The 21,886-nt window shown below is 36.8% G+C and overlaps 1 protein-coding gene across 13 annotated transcripts in view; it reads left to right on the top strand.

The window, feature by feature from the left end:
• Positions 1-21,663, top strand: part of ERO1A (endoplasmic reticulum oxidoreductase 1 alpha) — a 54,770-nt gene extending 33,107 nt beyond the window's left edge. For 5 of the 13 annotated variants that reach the window (XM_044917783.1, XM_044917778.1, XM_044917779.1 and 2 more), the window contains 8 exons: positions 259-270; positions 5,455-5,481; positions 5,602-5,694; positions 6,544-6,790; positions 7,469-7,538; positions 19,195-19,281; positions 19,371-19,504; positions 21,079-21,663. In XM_044917783.1, coding sequence (XP_044773718.1) covers positions 259-270; positions 5,455-5,481; positions 5,602-5,694; positions 6,544-6,790; positions 7,469-7,538; positions 19,195-19,281; positions 19,371-19,504; positions 21,079-21,139 — 731 coding nt within the window. In that variant the 3' untranslated portion in view covers positions 21,140-21,663. Of the gene's footprint in view, positions 1-258; positions 271-5,454; positions 5,482-5,601; positions 5,695-6,543; positions 6,791-7,468; positions 7,539-17,630; positions 17,735-19,194; positions 19,282-19,370; positions 19,505-21,078 lie in introns of those variants that run through there. The other 8 variants (XM_044917776.1, XM_021701378.1, XM_044917777.1 and 5 more) reach the window with 7 other exon arrangements.
• The last annotated feature ends 223 nt before the right edge of the window (positions 21,664-21,886 follow it).

Consider the following 21,886-nt stretch of genomic DNA (forward strand, 5'->3'; position numbering starts at 1 on the left):
AAAAAAAAAAAAAAATCTTGTACGAGCTGAAACCACTCCTTACCCAGGCTCTTGGAGATGATGCCCTTGAAGCGAATCTGGCATAATTCCTATTTGCCACTAGATAGGGTTGTGTCACAAGTGTCTCCCTCAGATTTTGCTTTATACGGGTGAACTGATGGACTAAAACTACAAAGTCTTATTTTTGTGGAAGTATAGCATTTTAAAGTGGCATCTGGAAGGACTTTATAATAATCAACATTTTGTTTTGCTTTTCAGGGAAAAGTGAAGGTAAATATTTCTTTATCGTATATATATATGAATTTGCTGATACATTCAGATGTTTATTTGGCAAACTTTTCTTCCTACTTCTAAGAACTCCTGTTTATCTAAAATTCAGGAGTTGAAAGCACAGGTTAAGGGAAAATGACTGTGCCTGGGATCAGGCAGTAGCGACAACCTGCCTCAGCCTCTGATAATTCACTTGTGCATTTTACCCACTGCTTGCAGAAGCTAGGCATTCCGCCCCGCCCCGCCCCGCCCAGCTTCTGTCAGGGAAAACCTCCTCTCCTTTACTCCTGGAGCAGACCTCTAGGATCTGCTGGGTCCATAGAGGAAGCTTCTAGGCATGGTCACATTGTTGCTCTACCTGCTTCCAAGGCTTGCGTTCGCTCTTGGGGGTAGTTACTGCCAACTATTTTAGTTGTAATGCTAAAATTTTCGAAGTATTTTAGGTTTACTTTGTCTTTGTGAGAATCTTTTTGCTTTCTGAGTGAAATTGGAGTGATTTTTCTTTTTGTTTTTTTAAGATTTTATTTATTTGAAAGAGAGAGAGAGAGAGTGCACAAGTGGGGGAGGAGGGGGCAGTGGGAGAGGGAGAAGCAGGCTTTCCGCTGAGCCTGATGTGGGGCTTGATCCCAGGACCCTGGGATCATGACCTGAGCCGAAGGCAGACACTTAACCGACTGAGCCACCCAGGCACCCCTAAAATGATTTTTCTTATTCTTAAGGCCATGTGTTTAACCATATGAAAAGACAAGGCAGTACTTAGCTTTAGTCCAGCTAGATGAAATTGCTAAAATGTGAAGTATCCCTTTCCTCTCCTTCAAAATTTTGTCTTCTGAACATTTGTTTTACAAATTGCTTTTGTATTCTGTCTAAGTAACAGAATACCAATGTCTGATAACATTGCTTTTTTATTACGCTTTATATTATTGTAACAATAATAGCTAAGTAAAATACTGAATCAGAACTGTACTATTTGGAAGAAAAATTCTTTAGCCTGAGATTATTCTTCCAAAGATGACTCATATTTTATTACTGTTAGTAGTCATCTATAATTTTCAGGGTTTTTTTTTCTGCCCTCTTCCCTATAATTTTCAGTTTTGAGAGATTTTATTCTACCTTGGGTATTCTTAGCTATTTTAGAGGATATTATTTCAGTTTTTCAATACTGTTTAAAGACCTCATCCTGTCTCTCATTGTCAGGGAAAATATTGTTAGCTTGTGGAGTCTATCTTTAGAGAAATTATCTTGTTTATGAGTATATTTACAATTTTTCATTTTGGTCAGATTTGAAAGAGTTATCCCTGACAGCTATCTCATTAGGTGATTATCTAATTGGATCACAACCATGTAAAGTTGAGGATAGCTACTTCAGGAACAGAACTGAAAATTTCATTGGAAGACTAGGTCCCAAGTAGTATTACACTCCCATTCCCCCTGATTCATGGTCCCAAACTTGAAACAAAACAAAACAAAAACTCTGAAGGTTTTTTTTTTTAAGATTTATTTATTTGAGAGAGAAAGAAATAAATCTTAAAAAAAAAAAAAAAAACCTTCAGAGAGAGTTTGTGTGTGCAGGGGGAAAGGGAGAGGGAAAAGGAGAAATAGTCTTAGAAGAGCAGACTCCACAATGAGCGTGGAGCCTGACACCGTGCTCAATCTCATGACCCTGAGATCAGACCTGAGCCGAAACCAAGAGTCGAACACTTAACCAACGGCACCACCTAGGTGCCCCAACTCTGAAGGTTTTTATAAGGAGACAAATCACTTGTAATCCCACAACCTCAAAATAATTGATAATGGTAATGGCTAAGACTACATGCCAGTACTACTCTTCTAAGCAATTTACAAGTATGATTTCATTTAATCCTTCCAGCGTTCTTAGAAGATATTATTTTTATTTCCATTTTATAGACAAGGAAAATGAGTGCCAGAGAGGATTTGCAACTCAGCTAAATCATGTATGACTTGTAAGAAGCACAGTTGGAATTGAAATTAGTTTGGCTCCAAGGTTCATGCTCTCAGTTACTATCTCATACTGCTTCTCTGTTAACATTGTGATAAATTTTTTTTTTTAAAGATTTTATTTATTTATTTGAGAGAGAGGATGAGAGGAGAGAGAGAGCACATGAGAGGGCGGAGGGTCAGAGGGAGAAGCAGACTCCCCGCCGAGCAGGGACCCCGATGCGGGACTCGATCCCGGGACTCCAGGATCATGACCTGAGCCGAAGACAGTTGCTTAACCAACTGAGCCACCCAGGCACCCTGTGATAAATTTTTTAAAAGATCTTATTTGTTTATTTGTCAGAGAGAGAGAGCACAGGCAGGGGGGAGAAGCAGACTTTCTGCTGAGCAGGGAGCCCGATGCAGGGCTCCATCTCAGGACCCTGGGATCATGACCTGAGCGGAAGGCAGACACTTAACCGACTGAGCCACCCAGGTGTTCCAACATTTTGATAATTATTATTTACATATGTGTATTTTTATACTAGATATAGTTTTGTATATTATTTTTCCCATGTATGCTTGCTTCCTTAGCCTATGGCTTGGCTCAGGCTGCTCTAACAAAATACCATAGACTGGGTGGCTTAAGTGAGACGTTTATTTTCTCACAGTTCTGGAGGCTGGGAAGTATAAGATCAAAATGTCGGCAGATTTGATTCTTCCTTAGTGCTCTCTTCCTGGCTTGCAGATGGCCAGCCTTTTCACTGTGTCCTCCGTGGCTGAGAAAGAGCTCTGGTCTCTGCCTATAAAGACACTAATCCCATCATGGCTACCCTACCCTCAGACCTCATCTAAACCTAATCACGTCCTAAAGGCCCCACCTCCAAATACCATCCCCTGGGGACTTAGAGCTTCAACATATGAATTTTATCCATAACAGCCTAGATTTCTAGAAATGGGTTTACTGAATCAAAGGTTATGGACATTTTAGGCTCCTGATACGTATGACCAGATTGCATTTTGTCATTGAGAGGATGTGCGAATTTGTATCCCTTCCAATCAGTGTGCCTGCTAGTTATACCTGACCCTTGTCAGCTTGAAGTATTGTAATATTTTTATCTTTATTGTTAAAAGTGGTATCTCTATGGTTGTAATCTGCATTTTTTATTACTAGTGAAATGGAGTGATTTTTATGTTCTTAACATTTGTGGTTTTTCCTTTGTGAATTCTCTACTTCTGTTATTTGCCCACTTTAAATGGGCACTTTAGCACTTTTATTCAGTTTATGAGTTTTTTATATATTTAGAATATTATCCCTTTGGGGCACCTGGCTGGCTCAGTTGACTTTGGCTCAAGTCATGATCTTGGGGTCTTGGGATTGAGCCCCTAGTCAGGCTCTGCATTCAGTGGGGAATCTGTTTCTCCCTCTCTTTCTCCTGCCCCTCCCCCTGCTCATGCTCTCTCTCTCTCTCAAATAAATAAAATCTTAAAAAAAAAAAGAATATTGTCCCTTTGTTGTGTTTGTAACATACATTCAACCTACTTGGTTATTTGCCTTTTCCTTTCGCTCGTGAAGTTTTCTGACAAACAGGTATTTTAAGTTTTTAGATAGTCTAATTTATTGCATATTTTCTTTGTCATTCCTTTTATTACTTTTATGCTTGTTTAGTTCATTTTTAATATTACCATAAGCAGCTTTAGTCAAAAGAACTGTATGTTCAATGTTTGCCATCTCTCGTAAATGTATACATAGAATCTTTACATAGTTATAAAAATTATTTCTATGCCTTTTCATATGTTATTTCAAATAAACATTTCATGTATTGGCATGGTCCACATTCTTATCATTTTAAATAGTATTATATTATTCTACCATGTTACCTAGTTATATAATATCCTATCGTGTTAACTTAGGCTTACTGTACATTTTGATTATTTCAGTTTTTAACAATTATATATAACATAATCATTGTACAAATTATTGACCCCTCCACCATTTGAGTTATTTCTTTAGAACATAATTCCTTTTTTTTTTTTTTTAAGATTTTATTTATTTATTTGAGAGAGAGCGAGCTGAGTGGGGAACCTGATCCTGGGCTCTATCCCACAACACTGGGATCAGGTCCTGAGCTGAAGGCAGACAGTTAACCGACTGAGCCACCCAGGCGCCCCTAGAACATAATTCTAAAAGCAGAATTACCAGGTCTAAGTATATGAACAGTGATCTTATTGGGTCATAGAATATAAGTGGTATTTGGTTTTTGTAACATTTCCTTGTATTGCTCCTTTGAAATATTGAATGGCATGAAATACCATGAGCAATATTGCAAGTAATACACCACCAATTCTATTTTATAATTTTTTTAAAAGATTTTATTTATTTATTTGACAGAGAGAGAGATAGAGATAGAGAGAGAGAGAGCAGGAACACAAGCAGGGGGAGTGGGAGAGGGAGAAGCAGGCTTCCCGCTGAGCAGGGAGCCCGATGTAGGGCTCCATCCCAGGACCCTGGGATCGAGCCCCGCATCGGGCTCCTTGCTTCTCCCTCTCCCTCTGCCTGCCTGCCGCTCCCCCTGCTTGTGTGCACACTCTCTCTCTCTCTTTCTCTTAATAAATAAATAAATAAAATATCTAAAAAAATTTTAGAAAAGCGTATAATGAGTTCTTAATTTTCATAGAATCACTTGTTTTCAAGGCTAAGTAGTTTTCCTTGCATTGATTTATTATTTAAATTCTGTGTTCTGACCTCATATGAAACATTTTATCTGGGAAGTTATGAGATGGGGGCTACCTAAGGCAATACTGAAACTTTCTAGAGACTGAGCAAGAGAATGGTACTTAGTTGAACCCACAGCAAGAACTCCTCTTCTCCCTTTGGATAAATTGCAAATAAAATTTGGACCTTTCGTTTTTTATTTTTTTATTTTTTATTTTTATTTTTTTAAAGATTTTACTTATTTATTTGACAGAGAGACACAGCGAGAGAGGGAACACAAGCAGGGGGAGTGGGGGAGGGAGAAGCAGGCTTCCCGCGGAGCAGGGAGCCCGATGCGGGGCTCGATCCCAGGACCCTGGGATCATGACCTGAGCCGAAGGCAGACGCTTAACCATCTGAGCCACCCAGGCGCCCCTAGACCTTTCGTTAATTTTTAAATCACTGTTTGGCACAGATTACTATTATATATTGAAAAACTTAACATTCTGGCATTTTTACAACTTTGTGACTTCTTTTTCTTTTAATTTCAGAGAACACTTTTTACAGTTGGCTAGAAGGTAATTGGAAACTTAAATTTAAATGTTAAAAATTTTTCTCATCTTTAAAGGCATATGAAATTATTTTTAAAATGGTATGTTTCACATATAAAATTTCAATTACCAAATTACTATTTTTAGGCCTCTGCGTAGAAAAAAGAGCATTCTACAGACTTATATCTGGCCTGCATGCAAGCATTAATGTGCATTTGAGTGCACGATATCTTCTACAAGGTATGTGACATTCACTTTTATTTATTTTACTATACTTAAAAAAAATACACACAAAAAAAAACAAAAAGAAAAAAATACTTTACCATACTTATTTTCAGATATTCTTAAAATTTTTTGGTATTTACCTTAGTGGGACAAAGTTGACCCTACTGAATATTAGGCATTAAAAATTAATTTTTAAATGGTAGTAATCAGGAATGTAAGAACTGTAGAAATTACAGATTCTTTTAAGAAGCTGCTCAGAATTGTGCACATCTCTTTGGAAATACTCTTTTGTTGTGGGAGTTAAAATAGCTCCTAATGGTCCCGTTTGTTACTCATTAGATATTTTTACTGTATTAAAACCCTTTTATTTGTGTGCCAACTTCAGGCCTGGAGTTTAATGGGTAAAAGTATTTTCTGCTGCTCTTTATGCTTTAAAAATGCTGTTGCAAAACAAGACCATGTTTGATTTTCAACAGGAGCCTATTTCTTTTGGAATTTCAAGTATCTCTATGTCTCAGGAACAAAATACAGTAACTTGAATTTTAAATAGAGTTTCAGACTTACCAGTAATTTCAGGTCGTCATTTTTAAATTGTGTATTTTGGTTTTATAAATATGTTTATATTTAGAAATTTGATTTCTGTGAAGTCATACTTCTCAGTAAAACAGTAAATTTATTTTCCTACTAAGGATGGGTTCTAGAAGATAAAATATTAATGTAGAACCATTAAAAGCTAAATTATGAAAAGCAGCTTTCATTGTTCTGTATTTTCAGATATACTTCTGTAGGCATAAGTAACCCAATGTAAGTAAACTGAAACTTTTAAAATTCAGATTTTAATATTTAATTCTTTTTTCTTCTCAGAAACTTGGTTGGAAAAGAAATGGGGACACAACATTACAGAATTTCAGCAGCGATTTGATGGAATTTTGACTGAAGGAGAGGGTCCAAGAAGGCTTAAGAACTTGTATTTTCTCTACTTAATAGAATTAAGGGCTTTATCTAAAGTGGTACCGTTCTTTGAGCGCCCAGATTTTCAACTCTTCACTGGAAATAAAGTTCACGATGCAGAAAAGAAAATGCTGCTTTTGGAAATACTTCATGAAATCAAGTAAATTCCATATTATGACTTGTACAACTTAAACATTAATAGGAGAGTCACAAGTGGTATCAAAGTTCAATTCTTAAAATACTCAGTTTAGAGAAAGGAAAAAATTTTTCTAAAGATTTTATTTATTTATATTAGAGAGAGAGAGAGCACCAGCAGGGGGGAGGGGCAGAGGGAGAGGGAGAAGCAGACTCCCTGCTGAGCACAAAGACCCACATGGGGCTCAATCCCAGGACCCTGAGATTATGGCCTGAGCTGAAGTCAGATGCTTAACCGACTGAGCCACCCAGGTGGCCCAAGAAAGGAAAATTATTAAAAAATAATAATAATTAAAAGCTAATTTTGCTTATAGGTCTTTTGGAATTGAGTTTTGTTTTTGTTTTGACTTAGGTACTAAATGGCACAAGTGTTTAGTTTTCAGAGTCATTCTTGTAGTATTTGATACCTACATTATTTTCGTATGTGGTTGGACATTCTGGGTTTGGGGCCAGACTTCTATTTTATGCAGTTGTTTTAGATTTGAGGATAAGACTTTGTTTTGGGGCAACAGAGTGTTGATTTTACTAGATTTTCTACTCTTTTTATTATATTATTCATCACCAGCCAGCAAAATGTTATCTTAGCAGGACTTTTAATATTTTATAATACCTGAAAATGAATCCTCTCTGTTTTAACATGTAGGTCATTTCCTTTGCATTTTGATGAGAATTCCTTTTTTGCTGGGGATAAGAAAGAAGCAAACAAACTGAAGGTAATTATTTCATTCTTTAAGTTAGATTCAAACTCTTACGCAGGTGCGAATGTAAGCCCTGTTTTTATAGTTAACAATAAATCTTATTCTATATTAGGAAATTATAAGAAAAGCCAGAGTCATAATCATTCTTTTCCTCCAAAAAAGGAAGTGCAAAGGCAGGCCAACTTAAGATCTCGTTTGTGTTGTGTTCAAAGTAACAAAGCGTGTCACTCCACACTTTCCAGATGGCTTTCACATTGATGGTCTCATAAGAAATAGAAGTTATAAATTAAAGGAAAGGGATCCAGAGCATGAATGGTAGTATTTGTCTTTTGCTGAGGAGAATTCTGAAGATGGTTTTGGATAAATTAAAGGGTCCTCTTTAGGGGGAGGGGGCCAAGGTTTGTCATTCATATTATTCATTGGGAATGAAAGGTTTAGGAGGCCAGCAGAAGAGAAGATGTGATGCCCTACAAAATGGGGATTGGTTTTTGTCTTGTCTCTTATTAGAGATATAAGCTCACACAAGACCATCTTTATGTATATTTGCATCAAAATTGTACAAATATAAAATACTACTAGGAAGACTTATTAAACACTGTGTGGAAAATATGATTCTTGTCATTAAAGGAAGGGACAGCTCCTACCCTCAGTAGATTTCTAGTCTATTTGGGGACTCAAGTAAAATTGTATTACTGTTCTCTGTTACAAAGCTATAAGTAAGTAAAGGCAGGCAGCTCTCAAGAGCACTGGGCTTGATCTGATTTCTTCAGAGTATTTATGACAATATTCCTCTGTTTTGTATTCTTTGTTTCTTTCTGTAAGGAAAGAACCTGATTTTATGCAGTTTGCAAACAATACTTCTTGCACCGATTTTTTTTGCTGTTAAATAATAGTTATTTTTGATTTCCCATCTACCTCCTACGGAAAGCATTCTTGCTAGAAATACATACTTCAGTGCTTATATAACCTCCCAGGCATCTTCCAGGAACTGGGAAGTGAGGGGAAGATAGTGTAATAAGGCTTTTTTTTTTTCTACTATTTTCACTCTCTTCCTTATTTTTAGTACACTTGCTGGTTTTTTGGAAAGTGTTTTGGCATCAACTCTTTATATTGTGCAGATTAAAAATATTGCTCATAATGTTTTAATTTTATCAAAACTCTGAAATACTCACCTTTGCTGTCCTATTGAGTTTAACAGATAATTTTTCTGAATTCTTTTATAATAAAGAAGTAAAACTTGTTAATATCAGAGATTTACTTTCTTAAGAAAAAGTAGTTTATGGTGAACATCGTGGATTTGAACAGTAACATGAGTTTTATTTATTTATTTTTAAGTATTTTTAAATTTTATTTTTATTTTTATTTATTTTAAGTAATCACTGCACCCAAGGTGGGGCTCAAACTCATGACCATGAGATCAAGAGTCACATGCTCTTCTGACCGAGCCAGCCAGGTGCCCGAGTTATATTTTTATTTTACTTTTTTAAAATTTTATTTTATTAATGTTATGTTAATCATCATACATTACATCATTAGTTTTTGATGTAGTGTTCCATGATTCATTGTTTGCGTATGACATCCAGTGCTCCATTCAATACGTGCCCTCTTTAATACCCATCACCAGGCTAACCTATCCCCCCAGCCCCCTCGCCTCTAGAACCCTCAGTTTGTTTCTCAGAGTCCATAGTCTCTCATGTTTCATCTCCCCCTCCGATTTCCCCCCCTTCATTTATCCCGTCCTACTATCTTTCTTTTTCTTTTTTAATATATAATGTATTTGTTTCAGAGGTACAGGTCTGTGATTCAACAGTCTTACACAATTCACAATGCTCACCATAGCACATACCCTCCCCAATGTCTATCACCCAGCCACCCCATCCCTCCCACCCCCCTCCACTCCAGCAACCCTCAGTTTGTTTCCTGAGGTTAAGAATTCCTCATATCCGTGAGATCATATGATACATGTCTTTCTCTGATTGACTTATTTCGCTCAGCATAATACCCTCCAGTTCCATCCACGTCATTGCAAATGGCAAGATTTCGGGTTTTTTGATGGCTGCATAATATTCCATTGTGTGTGTGTGTGTGTGTGTGTGTGTGTGTGTGTGTGTGTATGTATATATATACCACATCTTCTTTATCCATTCATCTGTCGATGGACATCTTGGCTCTTTCCATAGTTTGGCTATTGTGGACATTGCTGCTATAAACATTGGGGTGCGTGTACCCCTTTGGATCACTACATTTGTGTCTTTGGGGTAAATACCCAGTAGTGCAATTGCTGGGTCATAGAGTAGCTCTATTTTCAACTTTTTGAGGAATCTCCATACTGTTTTCCAGAGTGCCTGCACCAGCTTGCATTCCCACCAACAGTGTAGGAGGGTTCCCCTTTCTCCGCATCCTCGCCAACATCTGTCGTTTCCTGACTTGTTAATTTTAGCCATTCTGACTGATGTGAGGTGGTATCTCATTGAGGTTTTGATTTGGATTTCCCTGATGCCGAGCGATATTGAGCACTTTTTCATGTGTCTGTTGGCCATTTGGATATCTTCTTTGGAAAAATGTCTGTTCATGTCTTCTGCCCATTTCTTGATTGGATTAGTTGTTCTTTGGGTGTTGAGTTTGATACGTTCTTTATAGATTTTGGATACTAGCCCTTTATCTGGTATGTCATTTGCAAATATCTTCTCCCATTCTGTCGGTTGCTTTTGGTTTTATTGACGGTTTCCTTTGCTGTGCAAAAGCTTTTTATCTTGATGAAGTCCCAGTAGTTCATTTTTGTCCTTGCTTCTCTTGCCTTTGGCGATGTTTCTAGGAAGAAGTTGCTTCGGCTGAAGTCGAAGAGGTTGCTGCCTGTGTTCTTTAGGATTTTGATGGACTCCTATCTCACATTTAGGTCTTTCAACCATTTTGAGTCTATTTTTGTGTGTGGTGTAAGGAAATGGTCCAGTTTCATTCTTCTGCATGTGGCTGTCCGATTTTCCCAGCACCATTTGTTGAAGAGACTGTCTTTTTTCCATTGGACATTCTTTCCTGCTTTGTCAAAGATGAGTTGACCATAGAGTTGAGGGTCCATTTCTGGGCTCTCTATTCTGTTCCATTGATCTATGTGTCTGTTTTTGTGCCAGTACCATGCTGTCTTGATGATGACAGCTTTGTAAAGAGCTTGAAGTCCGGACTTGTGATGCCGCCAGCTTTGCTTTTCTTTTTCAACATTCCTCTGGCTATTCGGGGTCTTTTCTGGTTCCATACAAATTTTAGAATTATTTGTTCCATTTCTTTGAAAAAAGTGGATGGTATTTTGATAGGGATTGCATTAAATGTGTAGATTGCTCTAGGTAGCATTGACATCTTCACAATATTTGTTCTTCCAATCCATGAGCATGGAATGTTTTTCCATTTCTTTGTGTCTTCCTCAGTTTCTTTCATGAGTATTTTATAGTTTTCTGAGTATAGATTCTTTGCCTCTTTGGTTAGATTTATTCCTAGGTATCTTATGGTTTTGGGTGCAGTTGTAAATGGGATCAACTCCTTAATTTCTCTTTCTTCTGTTTGTTTTTTTTAAAGATTTTTATGTTTTTATTCTGTCTTGTTGTTGGTGTATAGGAATGCCACTGATTTCTGTGCGTTGATTTTATATCTGCCACTTTACTGAATTCCTGAATGAGTTCTAGCAGTTTTGGGGTGGAGTCTTTGGGTTTTCCACATAAAGTATCATATCATCTGCAGACAGTGAGAGTTTGACTTCTTTGCCAGTTTGGTTGCCTTTGATTTCTTTTTGTTGTCTGATTGCTGTGGCTAGGACTTCTAATACTGTGTTGCATAGCAGTGGTGATAGTGGACATCCCTGCCGTGTTCCTGACCTTAGGGGGAGAGCTCTCAGTTTTTCTCCATTGAGAATGATATTCGCTGTAGGTTTTTCATAGATGGCTTTTATGATATTGAGGTATGTACCCTCTATCCCTATACTCTGAAGAGTTTTGATCAAGAAAGGATGCTGTACTTTGTCAAATGCTTTTTCTGCATCTATTGAGAGTAAAATATGGTTTCTGTTCTTTCTTTTGATTGATTTCTGGATGTTGACCAACCTTGCAGCCCAGGAATAAATCCCACTTGGTCGTGGTGAATAATCCTTTTAATGTACCGTTGGATCTTATTGGCTAGTATTTTGGTGAGAATTTTTGCATCCATGTTCATCAGGGATACTGGTCTGTAATTCTCCTTTTTGATGGGGTCTTTGTCTGATTTTGGGATCAGGGTAATGCTGGCCTCATAAAACGAGTTTGGAAGTTTTCCTTCCATTTCTATTTTTTGGAACAGTTTCAGAAGAATAGGTATTAATTCTTACTTAAATGTTTGGTAGAATTCCCCTGGGAAGCCATCTGGCCCTAGGCTCTTGTTTGTTGGGAGATTTTTGATTACTGCTTCAGTTTCCTTAGTGGTTATGGGTCTGTTCAGGTTTTCTCTTTCTTCCTGGTTCAGTTTTGGTAGTTTATACATCTCTAGGAATGCATCCATTTCTTCTAGGTTATCGAATTTGCTCGCATATAGTTGCTCATAATATGTCTTATAATTGTTTGTATTTCTTTGATGTTGGTTGTGATCTCTCCTCTTTCATTCATGATTTTATTTATTTGGGTCCTTTCTCTTTTATTTTTGATAAGTTTGGCCAGGGGTTTCTCAATCTTATTAATTCTTTCAAAGAACAAGCTTCTAGTTTCATAGATCTGTTCTACTGTTCTTTTGGTTTCTATTTCATTGATTTCTGCTCTGATCTTTATTATTTCTCTTCTCCTGCTGGGTTTAGGCTTTATTTGCTGTTCTTTCTCCAGCTCCTTTAGGTGTAGGGTTAGGTTGTGTACTTGGGACCTTTCTTGTTTCTTGAGAAAGGCTTGTATTGCTATATACTTTCCTCTTAGGACTGCCTTTGCTGCATCCCAAAGATTTTGAACAGTTGTGTTTTCATTTTCTTTGGTTTCCATGAATTTTTTAGATTCTTCTTTAATTTCCTGGTTGACCCATTCATTCTCTAGTAGGATGCTCTTTAGCCTCCATGTATTTGAGTTCTTTCTGACTTTCCTCTTGTGACTGAGTTCTAGTTTCAAAGCATTGTGGTCTGAAAATATGCAGGGAATAATCCTGATCTTTTGGTACCGGTTGAGACCTGATTTGTGACCTAGGATGTGATCTATTCTGGAGAATGTTCCATGGGCACTAGAGAAGAATGTGTATTCTGTTGCTTTGGGATGGAATGTTCTGAATATATCTGTGAAGTCCATTTGGTCCAATCTGTCATTTAAAGTCTTCATTTCCTTGCTGATCTTTTGCTTAGATAATCTGTCCATTTCAGTGAGGGGGGTGTTAAAGTCCCCTACTATTATTGTATTGTTGTTGATGTGTTTCTTTGCTTTTGTTATTAATTTGCCTATATAATTGACTGCTCCCATATTAGGGGTATAGATTATTTACAATTGTTCTTGTTGGATAGACCCTTTAAGTAGGATATAGTGTCCTTCCTCATCTCTTATTACAGTCTTTGGTTTAAAATCTAATTTGTCTGATATAAGGATTGCCACCCCAGCTTTCTTTTGGTGTCCATTAGCATGGTAAATGGTTTTCCACCCCCTCACTTTCAATCTGGAGATGTCTTTGGGTCTAAAATGAGTGTCTTGCAGATAGCATATCGATGGGTCTTGTTTTTTAATCCAATCTGATAGCTGGTGTCTTTTGATTGGGGCTTTTAGTCCATTTACATTCAGGGTAACTATTGAAAGATAGGAATTTAGTGCCATTGTATTGCCTGTAAGGTGACCGTTACTGTATATCGTCTGTGTTCCTTTCTGGTCTATGTTGCTTTTAGGCTCTCTCTTTGCTTAGAGGACCCCTTTTGATATTTCTTGTAGGGCTCGTTTCGTGTTTGCAAATTCCTTTAGTTTTTGTTTGTTCTGGAAGCTTTTTATCTCTCCTTCTATTTTCAATGACAGCCTAGCTGGATATAGTATTCTTGGCTGCATATTTTTCTCATTTAGTGCTCTGAATATATCATGCCAATCCTTTCTGGCCTTCCAGGTCTCTGTGGATAGGTCTGTTGCCAGTCTAATGTTTCTACCATTGTAGGTTACAGACCTCTTGTCCCGAGCTGCTTTCAGGATTTTCTTTGTCTCTGAGACTCCTAAGTTTTACTATTAGATGTCAGGGTGTTGACCTATTTTTATTGATTTTGAGAGGGGTTCTCTGTGCCTCCAGGATTTTGATGCCTGTTTCCTTCCCCAAATTAGGGAAGTTCTCTGCTATAATTTGCTCCAATACACCTTCTGCCCCTCTCTCTCTTTCTTCTTCTGGGATCCCAGTTATTCTAATGTTGTTTCTTCTTATGGTATTGCTTATCTCTCGAATTCTGCCCTCATGATCCAGTAGTTGTTTATCTCTCTTTTTCTCAGCTTCTTTATTTTCCATCATTTGGTCTTCTATATCACTGATTCTCTCTTCTGCCTCATTTATCCTAGCTGTTAGAGCCTCCATTTTTGATTGCACCTCTTTAATAGCTTTTTTGATTTTGACTTGGTTAGATTTTAGTTCTTTTATTTCTCCAGAAAGCGTTTCTCTAATAACTTCCATGCTTTTTTCAAGTTCAGCTAGTCTCTTTAAAATCATTCTGAACTCTAGTTCTTACATCTTACTAATGTCCGTATTGAATAGGTCCCTGGCAGTTGGTACTGCCTCGTGTTCTTTTTGTTGAGGTGATTTTTTCCATCTTGTCATTTTGTCCAGAGGAGAATAGATGAATGAGAGAAAAAATGCTAACCGGGTAACAATGTCCCCAGAAAATATACACTAAACAAATCAGAAAAGACCTGAAACCAGGGGAAAAGAAAGGGAAAGAAAGAAAAAAAGAAAAAGATAAAAACAAACAAAAACGAAACAAAAAAATAGAATATGATCAAATATGATCAGGCTGGTGCATAGATCAGTGCCACACACTAGATTTTGGGTGTATTTTGGTCTGTTAGAAGAAAGTGCCTCCCAAAATTTTAAAGAAAGAAAAACTTATATATGTACAAAAATAAGGGTAAATATGATGAAGGGATGGAATATGACTGTAAAGATGAAAATTATAAAAGATTTTATAAAAGGAATTGATAAGACAAGAAGTTGGTTGAAAAAAGAATGAAGAGAAATTAAAAAAACAAAAAGGGAGAGAATGTGATCAGGCAGGAGACTAGAACAAAGCCATACACTAGAGATTTAGGGTATATTTTGTTTGTTAGAAGCAACTGTATCCCAAAATTTTAAAGAGAGAACAACTTATGTATATATACCAAAATAAGGTTAACTACTATGAAGGGATAGAATATGACTCTAAAAATGAAAAATAGAAGAGATTTTTAAAAAAGGGATTGATAAGTTGTTGGTTGAAAAAGGGAAAAACTCAAAAAAAAAATAGAGAAAGAAAATTTAAAAAATTAACTTTGAAAGACTAAAGAATCATGGTAAAAAAGCCGTGGATTCTATGTGCAGTATTCCCCTAGCGCTGGAGTTCTGCTGTTCTCATTGATCGGTAAACTTCGTCTTGGCTGGCTGTTCTTGCTGATCTTCTGGAGGAGGGGCCTGTTGCCGTGATTCCCAGATGTCTTTGCTGGAGGCGGAATTGCCCCGCCCTTGCCGGTCCGGGCTAAGTAATCTGCTGGGGTTTGCTCTTGGGAGCTTTTGTTGCCTGCAAGCTTTCCGTACAGCTTTGGAGGACGAGAGTGAAAATGGCGGCCTCCCAATCTCCGCCCCCGAGGAGCCGAGAACTTGGGGCCCCCCTCCTCAGTGTGCCCCCAGGGAAAAGAAGTCAATCACTCCCATCTCCCTGGTCTCTGGCCGTACTCTGTGCTCACCCGGCCTGTGACCGAGCATTTCTATCTCTGGGACACGACCCCGTGTGGAGCCTCCAAACCCAGCAGATCCCTGCAGTGTGCTCCCGCGCCTCTCCTCCTGGGGGAAGAAGGTGAGTCTCCCCAGATCTGCCACTTGTTGGGTCCCTGCTGGAGGAGCAGTGGCCTGACTGTGCCCTGGATCATGGTTTATAGCGACCCCGAGCTGAGAGCCTGCGCCTGGGCTCTGTCTCTGCAGCCGGCTTCCCCGCTCTGATACCTGGGAGCTCTCCTGCACTCAGGCACCCCCGGTCTTTCTGGGACCCCAAGGGTCCTGAGACCACACTGTCCCACGAGGGTTCCACCCCCTGCTTAGCCACCGGAGTGTCGTCCCTCAGCGGAGCCAACTTCTTAAAAGTTCCAATTTTGTGTTCCACGGCTCTATCACTTGCCAGAAGCGGCCGACGGATGCCCCCTCCCCCGCCGTCTATCCTCCCGAATATCGCCTCGGATTCACTTCTCCGCATGTCCTACCTTCCAGAAAGTGGTCGCTTTTCTGTTCAGAGAGTTGTTGTTATTCTTTTCTTCGATCTCCTGTTGAGTTCGTAGGTGTTCAGAATTGTTTGATCCCTATCCAGCTGAATTCCTGGGACTAGATGAAATTTAGTTCTTCTACTCCTCTGCCATCTTGCTCCTCCCACCCGAATTTTATTTTTTTATAATTAACATAGATTGTTACACTAGTTTCAGGTGTATATAAGCTCATTTTAAAAATCTCATCTAGTCTGCTTTATACTCTATCATATATGGTTAGAAATAGAAGATGGTATGAAAGAATTGTTTAATGTTCAAGATAGAGTAGGTGCTCACTTGAAGGCTTCTAAAACATTTAAGAATTGGGTGAGAATTGTTTTTTGGTCAGTTGGTTTCCCTGAATGTAAATTACAGTAGATAACCACAGCATGTTTGATCATTCTACCCACTGACTGTAATTTTTTTTTTAAAGATTTTATCTATGAGAGAGAGAATGAGAGAGAGAGAGCACATGAGAGGGGGGAGGGTCAGAGGGAGAAGCAGGCACCCCGCCGAGCAGGGAGCCTGATGCGGGACTCAATCCAGGGACTCCAGGATCATGACCTGAGCCCAAGGCAGTCGCTTAACCAACTGAGCCACCTAGGCGCCCCTGACTGTAATTTTAAGTGTTGACCTAAAAGCTGTATACCTAAACAAGAATGTATAAGTGATGTAGGTTCTGGTTATTTTAAGGATCATAAATTTTTCTAATCTGAGATAACTTTGGGATGTATTTAGGTTATTGGACATTGTTACCTGTGGAGGTCAGATATTTTCTCTTGTTCTGATCTTGTAAACTTCTAGCTTATTAATTTGGTTCTGCATATTACGTTAGCTTACGCACTTGTACTGGGTTTTAATTTTGCAGTGTTATTTTGGCTATCGTAAGCAACCATGCTTACTCTCTGCGTATGCCAGACAAAGATTTACTCAAGAGCTGCCACATTCAAGTGTTTGAATCAACAAACATATCCAAATACTGAACTTAGACAATGTCTACAAAAGCAAGCATAGTCTTTTAGAACAGAAGCTTCCAACCTTTACAAGTGTGAGAGTCTCTAAAGTCAAAAACTTTCAAGGCCTCTCCCCATGACAGTAGTATTTTTAGTATATATTGATTGTGAAAATGTAATTGCCAAAAGGCCACTATGCATTTAGTAACACTTTTTAAATAAAAATTGTGTTTTATTGATCATAATATTTATATTCATTTGGAAATTTATAGTGCATACCTATGACTTATCTATTCTGTCTGTATACAGTGCTTATCTACATATGGATTTTAGGCCCTTATGATAACTATTAAATCCTCCAGACGTTAGCACCTCATAGGATGGGAACATTTACTTTAGAGTAATTTTACTATGCTGTTATTATTGTTAAAAGTGTGATTTTTTTTCTTTAATTCAAGGTCGAAACACAAGTTTAAAGGAAGCCTTAAATCACCAAAATTTACTTAGAGTAATATTACTGGGTAAATATTTTTTAAAAGTTGGTTTAAAATTCAAATTATCTCTTACTGAACTCAGTCCAAAAGGTACAGAAACAGAAGATGTAGAATATTGTTAACATATGGTAATAATATTAATAATATGGGGTTTATATTAAGTTAATACAAAATTTGTATTAATAAAGATACAAAATCTGGGATCCATTAAAAATCTTTTATATATTACAGCGGTTTCAGATTCTGAAGCTGAATAAAGCATCTGGGGAAGAACTATCCCCAAAATGAATTGAGGTCTACTTTGAATAGTGGGTACCAGTTTTTGCTGATTAATTCCCACTTTTAGATCTTTGGTCGTGTTCTTTTCTGGTTGAGCCCTGTATGTGGTTTATCACATTAAAAAAAGAGAGAAATGCTACATGCTCCTCAAATTGTAGACTGATTGGTATAATGGATTTTCAATCATAAAGTATGTCAAGGGGCACCTGGGTGGTTCATTCAGATGTTGGACATTTGACTGTTGGTTTTAGCTCAGGTCATGATCTCAGGGTCATGGGATGGAGCTTGCATGGGGTTCCACTCTCAGCACAGTCTCCTTGAGTTTCTTTCCCCCTCCCTCTCCCTCTGCTCCTTCCCCGACCCCTGCTTGCGTGCTCTCTCTCGAATGAATGAATGACTGAATGTCTAATTTCCTGCTTAAAATACTGTAACCTTGGGGTTCCAATGTAAGTCCAGGACAGAGGGAGTCACTTGGTGGATTGATTAATAATTTCCGTTGGAGTAAAAGAAGGTTGTGTCCTTGATTTACCTTCTTTTTTACTTATCCCTGAAGGACATATACTACTTTTGGATGAGCTGGATTCATTTTGTCCAATTATAAACAACATAATACCTTAGTGTTCATAGATATATACATATGTATTAAAAGTATTTAAAAAAGGAACAAAAAAAAGGAATGATAAACACCAAATTCAGATTATAGAAAGTAGGATATAGGACTTTGGAGGGATACATAGAGGGCTTCATGGTACTTGTAATGGTTTCCTTCTCAAGATTGGTAAAAAAAAAAAAATGATTGGCTGTTCACTATATTCTGCATATTTTGGTATGATAACATTAATTAATTATAAATATATTTAAAAATTAAAAATATTATAATAAAATAATATTAATAAAATATCTGATTGTTTTACCTAATTAATACCAGAAGGCAGGACTTTAATATGAAGCCATATTTTGAAATTTCTCCCTCCCTTTATCCCACCCCCTCTGTCCTTCTTTCTCTTTCTTTTCTTTTTTTTTTTTTTGGTAAATGATGCCAGCCTCCTCCTTTCCCCTTCCTCTCATGTTCACATGTAGTTAATAATCACATAAAACAACAACAACAACAGCAACAAAAACATCACATAAAACAGAACACTTCAGCTCCATTACTTTTGTGTATATTTGCAGAGAGTTTAGTTTTTGAGTCAGGCAGGCTTGGGGTTTAAGTTTGCTGTTTACTACGTATGGGAATTTAGGCAACCTAACCTCTGAGTCTTGTGTTTTTAATTCATTAGGTATAGATTATAATAAATCTACTTCTGGATTTGTGGTGAGGATGAAATGAAGTTGTATATGTAGATTCTGGTATGCAGGAGGTGCTCCGTGAACGTGGATTTGAATTCTCTTCCTCTTTTTCGGTGCCCTCTAGGATCCCTTGCACAGGGCTAGGCACGTAGAAGGCACTCAGAAAATACTTTAGTGTTTGACTAGATGCTACATCTTAATAAAAATCTCGTTAAATTGTTTTTAGGAGGACTTTCGACTGCATTTTAGAAATATTTCAAGAATCATGGATTGTGTTGGTTGTTTTAAATGTCGACTATGGGGAAAGCTTCAGGTAAGCAAATCTAAGTTCAATCTTATTTTTCATTTATTCTCTGCGCAAAGAATTTTCTGACTTTTATTTTTTTCTTATTTCTGCAATAGATTCAGGGTTTGGGTACTGCTCTGAAGATTTTGTTTTCTGAGAAATTGATAGCAAATATGCCAGAAAGCGGGCCCAGCTATGAATTCCATCTAACCCGACAAGAAATAGTATCATTATTTAATGCATTTGGAAGGTGAGTTTGAGTGTACTGAAATTATTTCTGTTAGCCAGGTAAGTCTAAAAGTGGGTAAGGAATATCCTTTTTAGTGAAATTATCTCACTACCGAATTCTGTGATCTTATGAAATACTTGAAGTATGTGCACACACATAATCATTAGGTGATATTCTTTACTTTCATCTATTGATTTTTATAATTATGATTACTGATTGGACTTCCATATTCATCTTACTGAATTTGTACATTTTTTTCTAATTATTTAAAAGTAGTTCTTGTGCTGCCCAAATATTTTTTGAAGGTCCTGAAAAAATCATGTTGTGTAATATAAGCCATACATATAAAATTTCTTTTTCACCATCCTGTAAAAAGATTAATAATTCTTTAAAAATAAATTTTCATGAAAATGATTGGAAGATAAGCTTGAAATAAGGAACTTAACATTACAAAATTTAGGTATAGATGCATTTCTTTTTGGCCTTTCATATGTAAAGAATGCAGAGATTTATACAAGCTACATTTTCTAAGGACTACATTTCTTCACTTTAAAAAAATTATGATTTAATATTTTGGGTTTGAAATAACTGACCTTCAAAATTATTCTCTAGTACACAGAAACTTGATGGATACAGTTCATTGAGAATTCAGCTACTTTTTTCATGGTGGAAAGCAGAACTAAAATACACTTAAAATAATGAACAAACTTTTTATGAAAAGTAGTGAAAACAATTTGGTCACACATTTACTATTTTCACTTTTTATAGTCCAAAAGCTTTGATTCTTTGTATATTTACTAAATGTGGAATATTGATTAGTTTTCAGTATTCGTATACTTATACATATTTAAAGATTTTATTTATTTATATATTTTAGAGTGAGAGAGCATGCGTGAGCAGGGGGAGAGGAAGAGGGAGAGAGAATCTCAAGAAGGTTCCATGCTGAGTGGGAGCCCTACGCAGGGCTTGGTCTCATATCCCTGACATCATGACCTGAGTTGAAACTGAGTCAGATGCTTATCTGACCAAGCCACCCAGGCACTCCAACTTATGCATATTTAAAATACATATTTTAATGCTTATGTAATTTATATTTACGTACTTTGAATACTAAGCATGTGAATATACTTATGAATACTTTAAATACCTAAGTATTTTGGGGCACCTAGGTGGCTCAGTCGGTTAAGTGTCCGATTCTTGATTTCAGCTCAGATCCTGATCCTAGGTTCATGAGTTCAAGCCCTGTGTTGGGCTCCACACTGGGTGTGGAGCCTACTTAAAAAAAAAAGAAAAGAAAAGAAAAAAAAATTACCTAAGTATTTTAATATTTATGTAGTTTCTAATTGTGTATTTTAGAACTTTAATACTAAGTTTTGAATACTTAAAAATAAATAATTTCAGGGCAGTATTATCTTGGTTTTACCATGTCGAATTAAGAACTCAAGTACATCAAAATTGACTAAATGGTTTATACAACTTTAAATGTATTGAAATAAATTACTAGAAAATTTTTCTGTGCTCTAAAAATGCAGTGTTGAATAACAGAGAAGAAGTATCTAAATTATCTTCTGAGTGAATTTTTTTTTTCGTTACAGAATTTCCACAAGTGTGAAAGAATTAGAAAACTTCAGGAATTTGTTACAAAATATTCATTAAAGAAAACAGAAAACAAGTTGAATTGTGCCTGTTTCTGAACTATGAAGGCCAAAGAGTGGAATTTCATTCAGAGGCATAAGAGCAATGACATTCTTAAGCCAAACATTTTATATAAAGCTGCTTTTGTAAAAGGAGAATTATATTGTTTTAAGTAAACAATTTTTTTTTAATTGTGTTAAGTTTATGTATAATATTGTGAGTAAAAGTAACGCTTTGATGATGTGGTACAAATTTTAAAGTTTAATATTGAATAAAATCAGGACTATCAAATTCATATGTGTTAAAACTAAGTAAATGTAAGTCTCTCAAGAATTTTGTGTGAGAAGATGTAATATAAATAAAGCTATGGTCAGTGTGTTGAGCATTTAATAGGAAAATGCTAAGGGAGGCTCATGAATAATCCATAATTAACAACCTAAAAGTTTTCAATACATTTACAGTTACCAGATATAGTAAACAAAAATACAGAATGCCCAGTGAAATTTGAATTTCAGATAAACAATAATTTTTTAATATAAGTGTGTTGCATGCAATATTTGGGACATACTTATACGTAAAATTTCTTGTTTAAAATTCAAATTTAACTGGGAGTCCTGTGTTTTATCTGGCAACCCAAAAGTACATTGCTATGAAATAAGTCACTTTGAGAATTATATTGCTGTTTAGATTGGCTTGTTTTAGTGTGTAGAAAATACAATGACAACTCAAAGACAGGGGATTTCGAAACATTGTGAGAAGTTGAATAGA

The sequence above is a fragment of the Neomonachus schauinslandi genome, chromosome 9, assembly GCF_002201575.2.
Source record: "Neomonachus schauinslandi chromosome 9, ASM220157v2, whole genome shotgun sequence".
Taxonomy (NCBI): Eukaryota; Metazoa; Chordata; class Mammalia; order Carnivora; family Phocidae; genus Neomonachus; species Neomonachus schauinslandi.